Here is a 15,014-nt window from a genome sequence, read left to right as displayed (position 1 = left end):
TGCTCAAGCAGGTTCATTTGTTTATGCTGAGGGCCCCAGAACTGCACACAGTACCCCAGGCGGGGTCTCTAAAGAGCAGAATACAGAAGGAAAATCACCTCCCTGTTGGCCACACTGTTTTTGATGCAGCCCAGGATACAGTCGGCTTTTTGGGCTTCAAGTGTCCATTCCTGGCTCATGTCCAACTTTCCTTCCACCAACTTGCTCTTTTCAGGGCTGATCTCAATCCCTTTAGCCCCAGTCTCTATTGCTGTTGGAGACTGCCCATGCCCAGAGGCAGGACCTTGCACTTGGTCTTGTTGAACTTCACAAAGGTTACATGGACCACTTTCCTAGCCTGTTCAGGTCCCTCTAATGGTAGCCCTTTCCTTAAGCACCGCTGATCTTGATGTCACCTTCAAACTTGCTGAGAGTGCAACTCAATCCCACTGTCCATGTCACTGATGAAGACATGACAGACAGAGTGCTGGTCCCAATACAGGCCTTTGAAGGACACTGCTTGTTACTGGTTTCCATTGGTTGTTACTGGTGACAGCAATGAACTCTACTATTCTGCCTAGACACATTGCTGGTTCTTACCTCACCAACAGCATTTGAGAGGATGTGAACAATTTTCTCATGGGGTGTTGCTACAACGCTCTGCCCATTGATTTCAATGATTCGATGGCCAACACGCACACCTCCTCGTTCTGCTATGCCTCCTCTCATAAGGCTACAGATCTGCAAGGGAGAGCACAAATTTATCATGGGCTGGGTAAGGAACAGACACTTTTGACTACTCATTTTTTGCCTGCAATATATGAATCAACATTTAAACAGAGACTTGAAACAACAAATTCAAAGATGCAATCAAAAAAAATTTTTAAAAAGTGGATTCTTTCTTCCAAGAGCAGACCAAACTGTCAGAAAAGGCTGTTTGTGTTGTACATTACATGTCTTGTGGTTTGGAAATTTATGAGCGTATGAAGGACCTTGATTTAATCATATTCATTAGGCAGATGCCTTACAACAAAAAGAATCAAGAACTGGCTTTTTTTTGAGATTATGCAATGGCTTGGTTAAAGACATATGTGATGCATGCTGAAAGCAGACTCTTCCCACACATTTTTGGTTTTTTAAGCTGAAACAATGTTTTTATTCCTCTGGCCAACTGTGAAGTAAGTAGAAGAAAAGACAAAAAAACCTCTGATTAACACAACTTTTATATCTAGGACTGAACAAATGCAAAATTCTGCTTGCTGTAAGGGAGAAAATAGCAGCTTCCTTCTTCTCACACTGAAACTTAACCACAAGTGGGGAGGAAGTTTCATGTATGTTAAAGCTTGATCAGAAACTATGGAAGCTACTTACAATCCCATTCTGCACACTGAAGCCCAACTGATATCTGAGGTCTGGTCTTCTGATCAAGACTGTGGTTACTGGAGGACATCTAACGATGTTCAGTTTAACCCGAGCCTGGTTTTTCAAACCCTGAAAAAAAATACCAAACTGAGAGTTAAACATGTAATATGAGAAAACAACAACAAAAAAAGTGTTAGAAAGCTGACATGGGAGCAGACTTGAAAAAAATACGTCTTTGTATGCATTGTATCAGAATCTGATCACTGAATGCCAGACAAAGCAACAGAATATTCAGTGAGATGAGTGATAAAACATCAAATTTTTCTTGCCAAAAATCTGGCACAGTTGTTTTAGGAAAACTAGATTCCTGCTGGCAGTTTCTTCATTTGATAACAGAAACCATGCATAAAAAGAGTATTAAAACAGGTCTATGAAGCTCACCAAATAAGTAAATGACTTTTAAATTATTAAGTTAGTTACCAAACAGTTGCTTCCCTAATGAAATACACTAAATTCAGTCAAGCAAACAGCAGGTCCCCCTTGTATCATCCTTGTATAAGCAACACTCACGTAATTTCCATTATTCACAGAATCACAAGATGGGTACTGGTGGAAGGGACCACTGTGGGTCATCTGCTCTAACCTCCCTGCTCAAGCTAGATCATCCCAGAGCACCTGGCACAGGATTGTATCCAGGTGGGTCCTGAGTATCTCCAGTGAGGGAGATTCCATATCCTCCCTGGGCAATCTGTTCCAGTGCATGGTCACCTACACAAGTTATTCCTTTACGTTCTCATAGAACTTCCTGTGCATCAGTTTCTGCCCATTTCCCCTTGTCCTACTGCTCAGCACCCCAAAGAAGAGCCTGGCTCCATCCTCTTGGCATCCTCCCTGCAGATACTTGCACTGATGAGATCCCCTCTCAGTTCTCTCTTCTTGAGGCTGAACAGGCCCAACTCCCTCAGCCTTTCCTCAGAAGAGAGATATTGCAGTCCCTTAACCATTTTTGTACCACTGCCCTGGCCTCATTCCTGGAGTTCCATGTCCTTGTTGTGCTGAGGAGCCCAGAACTGGACACAGCACTCACAGGGCTGAGCAGAAGGGCAGGATCACCTCCCTTGAGCTGCTGGCAGTGCTCTTCCTGATGCACCCCAGGACACCACTGGCCTTCTTGGCCACACAGACACGCTGCAGGTTCATGGACAACTTGTCCACCAGGATCCCCAGGTCCTTATCCACAGAGCAGCTCTCCAGCAGGTCAGCCCCTGTCTGTGCTGGTGCATGGAGTGGTGCAGGATCAAGCGTTTGCCCTTGCTGAACGTCAGAATTTTCCTCTCTGCCCATCTCTCCTGCCTGTTGAGGACCCTCTGAAGGGCTGCACAGCACTTGGGTGTCAGCCACTCCTCCCAGCTCAGAGTAATCAGTGGACATGCTGAGGAGGCATCTGCCCCTTCATTGAAGACACTGATGAAAAACTTAAAAAATACTGCACCAGTATTGAACCCTGAGGGATACTGTTACCCAGAGGCCCCCAACCCAACCCTGTGCCATTATGACCCTCTGGGACCTGCCATTCAGCCAATTCTCTATCCACCTTGCTACCCCATAACCCAGTCCACACTGCCTGAGTTTGCCTACAAGATGTTGAGTGAGCCAGTGTTGAAAACCTTGCAGAAGTTGAACATCCACTGCTCTCCCTTCATCCATTCAGGTAGATGTTCTTCCATAGAAGACAATTAATTTAATGAGGCGTGATTTACTTTCAGTGAATCCATGCTGACTACTGCTGATCACCTTATTGTCATCCACATGGACAGAGATTGCCTCCAGAACGAGGTCTCCAACCCCTTTCTCAGGGATAAAGGTGAGGCTGACTAGACAGTAGTTCTCTGGTTCTCTATCTTGCCCTTTCTGTAGACCAGCATGACATTTGCTTTTCTCCAGTCCTCAGACATGTCTCCAGATTGCCATGAACTTGCAAGTATTATGGCCAGGACCCTTACTGTGGTGTTTGCAGCTTTCTCAGCATTCATGGATGCATTGTATCAGGGCCCATGGATGTGCAGATTTTGAGTTTGCCTAGGTGTTCTCTAACTCAATTTTCCTTGACCAAGGGAAAATACTCCTTCCAATATTCCTTTACCCTGACTTCCTAGTTCAGAGATTCCTGAGGGCTGGTCTTGACAGAGAACACCAATCCAAAGGCACTGTTCGATAACTCTGCCTTGTCTGTGTCCTCTGTCATCAAGATGTCCCTTCCATTTAATAACAGGTCCACATTATCCTTTGTTTTCCTTCTATTGCTGATGCATTTGAAGAAGCCCATCTCATTTTCCTTGACATCCTCAAGGATTCCAAATGGGCCTTAGCCTTCCTTGTCTCATCTCTCCATAGTCTGACAACCTCTCTACATTAATTCCAAGAGGCCTGACCCTGCTTCCATCTCCTGTGTATTTCCTGCTTATGCTTGAGTAATGACAGGAGTTCTTCATTTATCCATGCAGGTCTCTTGACTCCTTGTCTGACTTCTTGCTCACTGGGATATGTACCTCTTGAACTTGGAGGAAGTGATCCTTGAATAGCAACCTTCCCTGCAGGACCTTTTCCCATGGGATTCTGTCAATATCCACAAAGAGGCTAAAATAAGCTCTCCTGAAGCCCATGGTTGCAATCTTACTTGCTCACATGCTGGCCCCAACCTTCACACCTCCAACAAGCCCTTTCCTGTTTGTTGGATGAGGTCACACAGCACACCCATTTCTTGTGGGATCCTGGAACACCAGTGACAGGAAGATGTCATCAGTGCTCTCCAGGAACCTCCTGGATTGTTTGTGCTTTGCTGTGTAGCTTCTCTAGAAGATGTCAGGGTAGTTAAAGTCCCCTACAAGACCCATGAGCTGGTGACTTCAAGGCTGATTTCAGCTGTCTGTAGAAGGCCTCATCCACCTCTTGACTAGGCATCCTGTAGCACACACCCACAAGTGTCACCCTGAGCAGTGTGTCCTGTTATCCAAACCTTTAAAGTATCTACTCACTCATCATCTACCCCAAGACAGAGCTTGATACATTTCAAGTACTCTTCCTCCCTCCAATTGAGTTATATCACATTCTTCATTAGCTCCTTGCTACTATAAAAAAAATGAATGAGAAAAAATGATTTTTACTGTCAGGGTGGTAAAACACATATTAACCAGAGAGGCTGTGGAGTATCCAGTCTTGGAGTTACTTAAATCCTAGTGAGCACAGCATTAAGAAGCCTGCTCTACTTTGAACAAAAATGTTGGTCTAGACCAGCTACAGGAGTGACTGCCAGACTCAGAGATTGTGTTCCTATGTCTCAGTTAAAACAAAAATGTAATAAACCACAAATAAATGCCATCTTGTCCCCTTGTACAACTTCAAGTACTCAGAGCTCTTGGAGATTGTTAAGAGAGAGTTTTGAAATGCTTAAGTCACACAAAATATAACCCATAAATCCATTCATAAAGAAAAAGAACAAAATGATTTCTAAAAAATACAGCAACTTTCAGCTCGCTTAATTAAATACCTACCAGTTCCAGTATCTGCTTCTGAATTCCTTTCATATGTACAGTTGAAATCTAGGTCCCACTGCAATCAAGGTGTCAGACACTGACTTCAACTGAATTCTGGAATACAGTAGAAACTACTGTAGCTAAGGTAATCTACGGAAGTCTCAACATATAGTTTACTGCTGCTGATTCTGTTGAGTTGAGCTCCAGGTTCAGCAGTGATTCGAGTAACTAAACTGGCATCCTGGCATGATGAACTACCTTGAAGTCTTGTCAATACCTTAAACTGGATGTAATCAACACTGGGTGCAAACAGCTGTCCACACCGTGCTGAGCTCATCTTGGCTCATTCTTGCAAGTTGCTGCAAGACAGTGAATGGGTGTCTGATCACAAAATGACAAAGCTCATGGCTGTAGGAGCTGCCCGTACTGCACACTCAGGAGAAAGAAGGTCTGAACTCCACCTCTTCCATGACTATGGACTCTTCTAATCTGGTGAAGAATTAGCATTGCACCTCACATGCTCAGGAGCTATTCACTTAATTTAGGCAGGTCTTGACAACACCACATACTGTAGAGAACAGGGACTTCTCAACTACGCTGTGGGCATGATGTTTATGGAAAAGTCTAAGGGACTTTGGACTCAGTGTTCTAATCCTGAAAGGTAGGAGTCATGCAGAGTACTGGCATGCCCATTTCCATGAGGAATTTAAGTGTCTAACTTCAGTCATCTGAATTCACTCAGGGTACATGCCCAGAATGGATTTGATGTCATCATTCCCTTACTTCTCTGATGAAGTAAGTTACTTACAAGTATTCCCTGGGAAAAAAAAAAATAATGTGGTCCCTAACAAAAAAATATTTTAATTTTACAGAAAGTGCATATTTTTCAGAAGTTGATAATCTTCAGTAGTATACAGACCAGTAACATAAACTGATCAGAAACAAAATAACTGTATTTTGACCACCTTTCTTTGTTTATCTAGTTCATGAGTATACTTCTGACAGTAACCAGTATCAGATGCTTCTGAAAAAAACAGAACTAGCATAATCCTATTAGGGAATAGCCACAACACATGGAAAGCTTCTTCCAAGCTCCATCAGTTTGCAATTGGTTTATGGTGAATTAGGAGTAGAGATTACATTTATAATACTGAATTATCTTGTTTAAAGTGCTTGTGACATATGTTTATCCACATAATATCATCATCTTTTCACAGGAGTCCTTCCAGCATGCTAAGGAAATCTGAAATCTGCGATATTTCTATCACATTTAATGATCCGCACTTAGATCATTCATATATACATACTTGTTTCTAAAAGTGCTATATGAAGAACTCCAGATGTGTGGTTATGAAGATCTGCAAACATACAGATCATCTCTTTAGAAAGACAAAAAAAAGCCAGCTGGCAGTTCCTGTAGAAACTGTGGTAATTATCAGGGAAGAAGAGAAAGGCCTGCAGAAGCTGGATACAGCAAAGCTGGTTGGTTCTGTATTGAGAAAGTAGTACTGATGAGCACAACAAAATCTCCATATGAATAAGGGAAGTATAACTTAACACAGTTTAAGAAATAAAAATTACGTGGGATAGGAAGCAACCACAAAGAGCCTAAATTTGCAGGGAGTTTTGTTTTGATGATGCGGGTGCAAAGATGTCTACTAAGATTTTTTTTCTTCCTTTCTTTACATATATAAGACTCTTTTTGCCATATTTTCAGTTTGTCACACATGCTATCATTCCTACTCACTGAATCTAAAATGACTGGTTCAGTGACTTATGCATCTATTAGTTACCAGAACTCAATATTAACATTTTGGGAAGCCTGAATGGAAAATCTTCATAACAAACATCTTAGTTCAAGTATTAAGAGATAATTCACGAAAAAAAAAAAAAAAAAAAAAGTACTTTTTTTTACTTAGCAAATTTACTTTGTAATGGAAATTTGTTTTGCAATAAAAAAATACAAAGTGAAAGAAAAGTTACACAATAGAACTTGTTATCAAAGAGTTGCCTAAATTTAAAGTCTAAGAGGTACATTTTTAAAAATCAGGGAAGAATGCTTGCATAATGTACCACCAGCATTATGCATCTTCATCTGATGATCTGCAGAGCTAGGCAGGACCATTTCAACAAATAACTAATTTCAATGAATAACTAATGAACTTTGTCTCAAACACTCTCTAGTGATGTATCTTTCCGGCTCTTTAAACAGTGATGTTGAAATACTTATTCCTTTATATGCTACAGCCGCCCCAGGCACTGTCCAGTTCCAAATGACCTGCAAGCTTTTCACTGTCACATACTTTCCTGACAACTAGAAGAAAGGTCTTCCAATTAAAATGCCCCATTTATGCAAGTGAAGAGAAGCATCAAATAAGAGAAGCACTTTGAAATTACTTGTCCAAAGATGCCACAGAGGATATGTCTTTAAGCCAAAGTTTTAAAGCTTTAAAAATAGGTATAAATAAACAAACAAAAAAGCATTTACTCTATTTCATCCAAATACTAAGAGGTATTTGACAGCTAGTAAGGCTTACGACAATATTAGGCACCTGTGCCTACCACAGGTACCTGTGATACACAATTTCAAGTGTATACCTGGTAATACCTTCCTTCTACACAAAATATTTCCTTGTGAAGTTGTGTACAGAGCCCTGGTACACAAGTAAAATAGCACAGCAGTCAGGAATGGCACTGGATATTGTCATTCGATCAAGATTATTTATGCTGTCCCTCAAGATAACCTCAGCCAAGCTCAGGAAGTGGGTGTGAGATGGATTGAGAACTGGCTGAATGAGAGCTCAGAGAATTGGGACCAGTGGCACAGGTCTATTTGGAAGTGTGTATCGAGCAGTGTCTCCCAAGCTTCAATACTGGGCCCAATCTTACTTATCATCAGAGATGGAGTGCCTCCTAAGCAAGTTCACTGATGACACAAAAGCCGGGATGAGTGGGTGATACCCAAGCACTGTGCAATGTTTCCGAAGGACCTTGACAAGCAGGAGAGGTGGGGAGAAAGGAAATTTCTGAAAATAAACAAGGGCAAATGCACATAGGGAGAAATAACCCCAGGCCCAGCACAAGCTGTCCATGAGCCAGTAGCCAAGAAGGTCAATGGTGTCCTAGGGTGCATCAGGAAGAGCACCGGCAGCCGCTAGAGGGAGGATCCTGCCCCTCTGCTCAGCCCTGTGAGGCTCATCTGGAGTGCTGTGTCCAGTTCTGGGCTCCTCAGCACAAGGATATGGAGCTTCTAGAGCAGGCAGGTCCTGTCAAAGGCTATCATTAGGGCACTGGAGCACTTCACTTAGGAGGAAAAGGTTTACAGCTGGACTCAATGATCTTAGAGGTCTTTTCCAACCTGAAAAATGCCACAGTTCTGTGAAAGGCTGAGGAAGCTGGCCCTGTTCAGCATTGAGAAGAGACAGCTGAGAAGGGACCTCATCAATGTGTGTATCTGAGGGGAGGATGCCAAGAGGATACAGTCAGGCTTTTTTTAGTGGTGCTGAGCAATAGAATGAAAGACAAAGGGCCAACAGGGAATGCAGGAAGTTCCACCTTAACATGAGGGAGAATTTCTTTCCTGTGAGTGAAACTGAGCATAGGAACAGATTTTCAGAGAAGCTCTGGAGTCCCCTTCTCTGGAGATATTCAAAAGCCATTGGTACACAGTCTTGAGTAAGATGCTCTAGGCAACCCTGCTGGAGCAGGGAAGTTGGATTAGACTACTTCCAGTGGTCCCAAAATTACCCATTCTGTGGTCCTGTGGGGAGACAGAAAATTTGTGTAGCATAATTCACGCTGCTTTTTAAGATCATTAAATGGAAAGTGCTGTGCAAACATTTGTAAGAATTTACTTCAGAGTTTTATACTTTCTGCTCTTCAATTATGTCATCATTTTAAAATGTGTAGCTTCCAGAAACATCTTCCCTACCTTTATAATGCTCTGACATGTTGAGAGTGGTAAACCAACCAGGCTGGTCCCATTGATTGACATGATCTGGTCCCCTATGTTCAGTTTCCCAGACTTCTCTGCTGGTCCTCCATGCATCATGTTGGCTATGATAACTGTAGGCAAAATGGATCCCCAGCCAGACTCCACAATCACCACACCTAGAATTTCTCCCTTTTGCTTTTCAATGTAAACCTGTATAGTAAGAAAAAGTGTTTAAAAAAAGAGTTTCTTTCACACCCATGGAACTAATATCATCCCACTCCAAGCATTCACAAAGCCAACAAATATATCCCTCTTAATCTGCAACCTGTCTTCTTAATTCAAAAGCAAAGCAAGATAGGGTACATGTTTTACTACCTTTCATTTGCATTCAAACATTAAATGACACACAATACAGACTTAGTGCTGAACACCCCTCAGAAGTAATTTCTGTTTATGAGAAGAAATTCCAGTAAAGGAAATCCTGGTGCCATGGGCTTTTTTGGACAAAGCTAAACAAGAAGAGATTGAAAGAGTTTACAACTTTGCATTGGAAAAACATGACCTGTGTGTTCCAGTTGCACACTGGTTCATTTTTACTAAGCAAGCTGCAAAGCCTTCTGGTCCATACACTTATTTAAAACCTGGAATCAATCATGTTCATAAACAATGATGCATCTATAAATTTTATGTTGTTCACTGGAATTTTTTCTATTTGTATTAATCTGTTAATCAGCTTTATGTTTGCTTACAAACATGTTTGAATTTTTTTTTGGTAAAAATAACAGAACCAGATGGTAAATCAGTTGACTGCTGATGAATTTTGGGTTCACTGTTTGTCTTTGAAACAGAACTGATGACAGGGTGTCCTATTATGGAGGATATTCTAGACTAACTGAGATAATCTACAGGAAGTATTAATGTTTTTTTTAGTTTCTGCCAACACAGACCTTCAACTAATAAATAGCAGCCGAATATCTGTGAAAAAAAAAGAGACATACATCTTTGCAATTTTCAGATTTGGAGAAGTGAATCAGATCATCATTGTACATGTCCTGGGTATTAAGCAAGTCGCTATATTCCTTCTGGCTAAGGTCTTCTGGGTTGATTCCATTTGCCCTCAGAAATTCTTGGTAGGCCACACTAAATGCTTGACCTATAGACTGTGCAATCAGCTGCGCCTGTAACAGTTCCCAAAGAAAGGAAAAGGAAAGAAAAAAAGTGAAACATTCTGATGATCATGTCCACAGACACTTTCTGTTACAATCACACTGTAAAATGGATCATCAAGTTGGTGAACCTACAAGTTACTGCAATCCAGTCTAAAAAATATTTGTTCCTTACAAATTTTGAAGACTCACAAAATGTCAACACATTCAGCTCTACCATGAATCTAGCTCAGCAAGCAATTATAAATTACAAATATGAGAAAGACATCCTTTCACAGGTAGGAACTACTAATGTAAGTGTAAAGATAGAGCCACTGCAGCAACTGTGGCTTGCATCTATAATTCTTCCCACACAATTGCCCCCAGATGGCTCTCCCTTCCAGCAAAGGCAATGTCATTGTCTGACAAGCCAGTAGTGAAAATGAAAATGTCTACTAAGGAACACACAACCACATTTAAAAGGGTATTTCCAACTTTTCTTACCAACTTTTATGACATTGATAGTGACTACTCCTACCTCAGCCAAAAATGGAAAAAGGCAGCAAATAGTGACCAGATCAAGCCCTTAAAAAAAAGGGCAGCATGGTCAAAAAATGGTCATTTGCATTTCCTTCTTCACCCTGCTACTACGTTCAGCCTCTATCCCCTATACTTATTTCCCTCCTAAATCACATGATCCTGCCAGTTCTCTGCATCTTTCTTACTCATTCTGGCCTTTGTAGTTAAATGTACACTTCTAAATAGTTGAAAATGTGGTGCTGTCCTCCTTACACAAAGACTCATCCAATCAGAGACATGTTCTGCCCAACACCTACTTGCAGGCTTACAGCTTCTGTTTCACTTACTGTGTAGATTCTGACAAGTACCCAACTGCTCCAGAAGAAAAAAAGACAAGTTTTATAATAAAAATTATATATTATATAAAATAATAAATAAATTAAAAAAAAAAAAAAAACAGGCAATAATACTTCACTGGAGGTACAAAATGTTTGAAGCTGCCATTTCCTTGCTGCTAACAAGGTGCTGCAGTCCTTCCATCCTTCCATTCTGACTGTTAGTCACTTCAGTATTTAAGATAAATTCAGCAAGTTATATTATGACTATGAAGAGAGGATATAATCTGCAGTTTCTCAGCATATTTTCCCCATCAATGAGCAATGCTTTTGTTGGATCTACAGGCATTTTACAAGCCAGCTGGATTTACGGGCATAAAGAGGATTACACATGACACAAATACAGACTGATTCAAATAAATCATAGATTGGGAAGCTCAAATTTTAGCGCACCAAAGTATCAAGAGCAGCCTAGGAAACAGATCCAGTAAGTATGGATCACGTAAAGGATCAGACCACTCCATGGTGAAGGAAAATAAGCCCCAGACTCTGGCACCTGGCAGTTTGATTTCTGCTTTTTCAACTGGCAGTAAAAGCAATGTCCAAATTCGTGACTAGAAACACAGGAACCCTAGGAACAGCAGCCTCAAAGTAGGTAGCATGTCAAATGTTATTAAGCAAAAAATACATTGGCTACTGCATTTCACGCCAGATTCTTAAAAGGCTTTGCAAAACAGATTTGCATGTTATCCTGTGGAAATAATCCAGAATTTTTATATTCTGTCAATTTTGGTCCAGGATTACTTTCATCAGTGCTCATCCTTACTTTTTAACCTCAACAATGGGTCATGGATACACATTTATGTGCAATAATATATTAATGTGCAATAATATATTCAGATAATATATTCAGACATAGGTTTAGAACAGATTACATAAAATCATTACATAAAATCAGTTCTTTATTCAAGAAAACCTTCCCATCTCGAAGTCCTTGCTGCTCACTCTAGTTTGGAGGACACAGAAGAAACTGGTATTTTCAGTTACTTCTCTTGAGTATATTATTTTACCAGATTATTACAGCTAATTTGGCTATGATCCTAAAAACTACAAACCACATCAATGTAATAAGTTTGATTTTACTTTTCAATTACTGACAGTTACTTTTTAAAAGATCATAAAATCAGCAAGTTATACACAGATTGTAAAGACAGGAGATCGCATCCTACACCAGGCAACTTAGTCTTGTGTAAAGTACCTTTAACGCGCTATAGATTAAAATTTAGTAATTTGTATATTCAGTATATTTTGGGATTGCTGACATCACAAGCTTTGTTTGCTGGCTTTTTGATATGATGATAGCAACTACAGTTCCAACACAAACCTCCAGAAAAATAAAAAAATCACTTTCCTGGTATGCATCAGTGATTGATCCTCAATGCAAGACTTGGTATTAGAATTTCCCTATGAAAATAAGTACCTCTGATAGACTTTCCCTCTCTTATGCAAAATTTGAGCTGGTATTTGTAACCTGCAGCAAGTGGACCCTCCAATCACTGTTATGGGAAGACACTCAAGAAGCTTTAAAAAAGTAAACATTTCTACAAACACCAGCTTCCTATGACAAGTCATGTCCAAACATATAAATGGCAGGAAAGTTCCTCTGTTCAGACAAAATACCGGGTGCAGTTAAAAAGCAAACAGGATCACTCACAATGGACTTTGGGCCTATCAAAACATGCTTACTTTTCCAGACCTATAAAACTACAAGACAATGTAATTCCTTACATCCTCAGACTCAAAGACATGACAAATCATTTTGTACTGCCTCTTTCCATCTTGAGAGGGGTGAGATGCTTCCACATTATCCTGGGAGTTAGAGCGTGGCATTCGCCTACGAGCCATCAAAACAACTATATTTCCTATATCAGCAATGTAAGAAATGGTCCGCAGGGGATGATCCATCATGGTTTCCTGGGGAATAAGAAAACTAACATAAGCAACTGTTTCAACTAAGTTCTTATTGCACATCTAGTATTATCAAAACACACAAATAATTGTAAGACTTCTGCTAGGTGAAGTCTGTAGTATCTGTCATGCATGAAGAGAGATACAACAGAAACTAAGAACTTCACTTTCCAAAAATAAAACAAACAAAACTTCAGAAGGATTTTTTTTTCTGTAGAAAAGCCCATCAAGACCTCAGTTGCAGAACCTGCACATGCTGAGCTTGTATGTGTACAGGACTATGAACAACTTATTGCAGCTAAGCATTTTCGGCTACTCTGCACACAATCAATACTTGATGTAGCATGGCTCAGAAGACATAAGCTGACTGCAATTACCTTACTCAAAAATTTGAATTATTTCTACAATCAGACAAACCAGAATAATTGCTTGTATGACATGGCTCTTGACCACGGATTTCTGACTAGAGGGAATACAAGACCCAGCACATTTTAAAGACAAATTTTAACATGTACATGAAAGTCTATTCCAATAGTCTACTCCAACAATACTGACAAAAGTGTCTATGTCTATACCTGTGTGTCTGCATTCAGTACTTTTATTCTCTGTGTAGAAATGAACAGGTCCACTTCAGTCATGGGTTGAGATTCACCTTCTGGAGCCTGTAAACAAATGGACTAGAGTCAAGCAAACACATTTGGTAACATATTTACTAATAATGATGTTAGTTCACGAACAGGGGCACACTAAGACACAGTCACCAGAACAGCAATGCAGGATAGAGTATTAGACTGCAGAAGCAAAAGATAAACACAAAGATGTGGAAACTATATCATATATGTGAAAGTGAATTGGATATTGTTTGAAAAAAAAGTTAACGTCATAAAAGCTTGCCTGCTATTTTTCTTGATTCAGTAAAATTATACCTGACTGCAACATAAACTATAAAGATTTTTTTGAAAAGTAATATGATTTTACCATTTTCTGCACACTATGAATCCCACTTCAAATAAGGTTTTCATGTAAGCCATAGAAAGGCATAACAGTATCTCCTGCCTGAGGAATTTCTGTTTGGGCTAGCAGTGGCTGCCAAGACCAATGGAAAAACCTGTACCACAGGAGGTACTATTTGAGCTATTCATAATGCAGTTCTGGCAAGAAGACCTTCACAATCAGACAACATACTTTTCAAGCAGTAACCCACTTAATAAGTAATATTTTGTTAATAGAAAGCAAACATTTGTAATATTTTTAAAATCACATTTGTTAAAAGGTAATTGAAAGTTCTACAAACAAAACGTATTACAAAGATGAGTGAATCTCAGTATATTACTGTATGTATAGACAAAAACTTTTTTTTTGCATCCAGCAATTTGACATCTCTGTGAGTCAAACAAAGCACTCTTACAGAAAGATAAAATTTTAAAAAAAGTAAAAAAAAAAGTTAAAAAACCCAAAACAAACAAAAAAACCCCACACTTCATTTTAATCCATCATTTTACAATGTCTATACCTTTGCCATATCAGTCCTGATTCTTTAATATGCATTTTGGGTACTGCCTGTAACCATTTGATAAATCCAATCTTTCTTCTATTTCTAACATGAAATGGCTAATGAGAAGCAACAAAAAATGGCCAACAGGCAACTGATTTCCCAGATATGTCAACTTGTATGGTGGCTCAGAAATAAATCTGATAAAACCTTGCTGGATGCAGAAAATAAAACCACAAAATAAAAAGAAAGGGAAAAACCCTCCCGGAAAACAAAAGAACAAGTATAACATCAAGCTGATGGATTTTGTACTGCACCTTCTTCCTGCTTTTGGCTAATTTCTGGGCCATCTGCTTAGCATGGAACAAACAGAGACAGGAGAACAGTTAGAGAAGAACTCCAAGTCAAGCAGGAATCTGCAAACTAATGTCAGGGCTCACAGACTACTAGCTGGTCTAAGTTAGTCCCTGCTTAGATTAATTTCCTCCTTTTCTTTTTAGCTTAAAAAATTGTAAAATTTCATGTTTAGCACAATTAATTTCATAAATAAAAAGAAACAGCACCAAAAGAGTCAGGAAGAACACAAAAGGATTTTTTTTCACTTAAAATATTACTTGCAACAAACAAGGTTATTCTTTTTGAGGTTTGGTGGAGAGAGGATGGTTTAAGAAACAGAACAGAGCTTCCCTTCACTTACAGCATTGTAAACCATGAAGTGATTTCTTGTGAAGGTACACCAATATAAAA

The 15,014-nt window shown here is 39.8% G+C and overlaps 1 protein-coding gene across 10 annotated transcripts in view; it reads right to left on the bottom strand.

Annotated features, from left to right (window-relative positions):
• APBA1 (amyloid beta precursor protein binding family A member 1) overlaps window positions 1-15,014 on the bottom strand; it is an 87,039-nt gene that overhangs the window by 5,780 nt on the left and 66,245 nt on the right. For 8 of the 10 annotated variants that reach the window (XM_021549798.3, XM_021549791.3, XM_021549799.3 and 5 more), the window contains 7 exons: window positions 14,585-14,620; window positions 13,351-13,437; window positions 12,596-12,781; window positions 9,807-9,986; window positions 8,806-9,018; window positions 1,351-1,470; window positions 580-720 (listed from right to left, as the gene is read on the bottom strand). In XM_021549798.3, the coding sequence (XP_021405473.1) occupies window positions 580-720; window positions 1,351-1,470; window positions 8,806-9,018; window positions 9,807-9,986; window positions 12,596-12,781; window positions 13,351-13,437; window positions 14,585-14,620 (963 nt within the window). The remainder of the gene's footprint in view (window positions 1-579; window positions 721-1,350; window positions 1,471-8,805; window positions 9,019-9,806; window positions 9,987-12,595; window positions 12,782-13,350; window positions 13,438-14,584; window positions 14,621-15,014) is intronic. The other 2 variants (XM_021549800.3, XM_077790312.1) reach the window with 2 other exon arrangements.

This window comes from Lonchura striata, chromosome Z (genome assembly GCF_046129695.1).
Source record: "Lonchura striata isolate bLonStr1 chromosome Z, bLonStr1.mat, whole genome shotgun sequence".
NCBI lineage: Eukaryota > Metazoa > Chordata > Aves > Passeriformes > Estrildidae > Lonchura > Lonchura striata.
The sequence above is the reverse complement of the archived record's forward strand: the minus strand, read 5'-3'. Positions and strand labels throughout refer to the sequence as shown.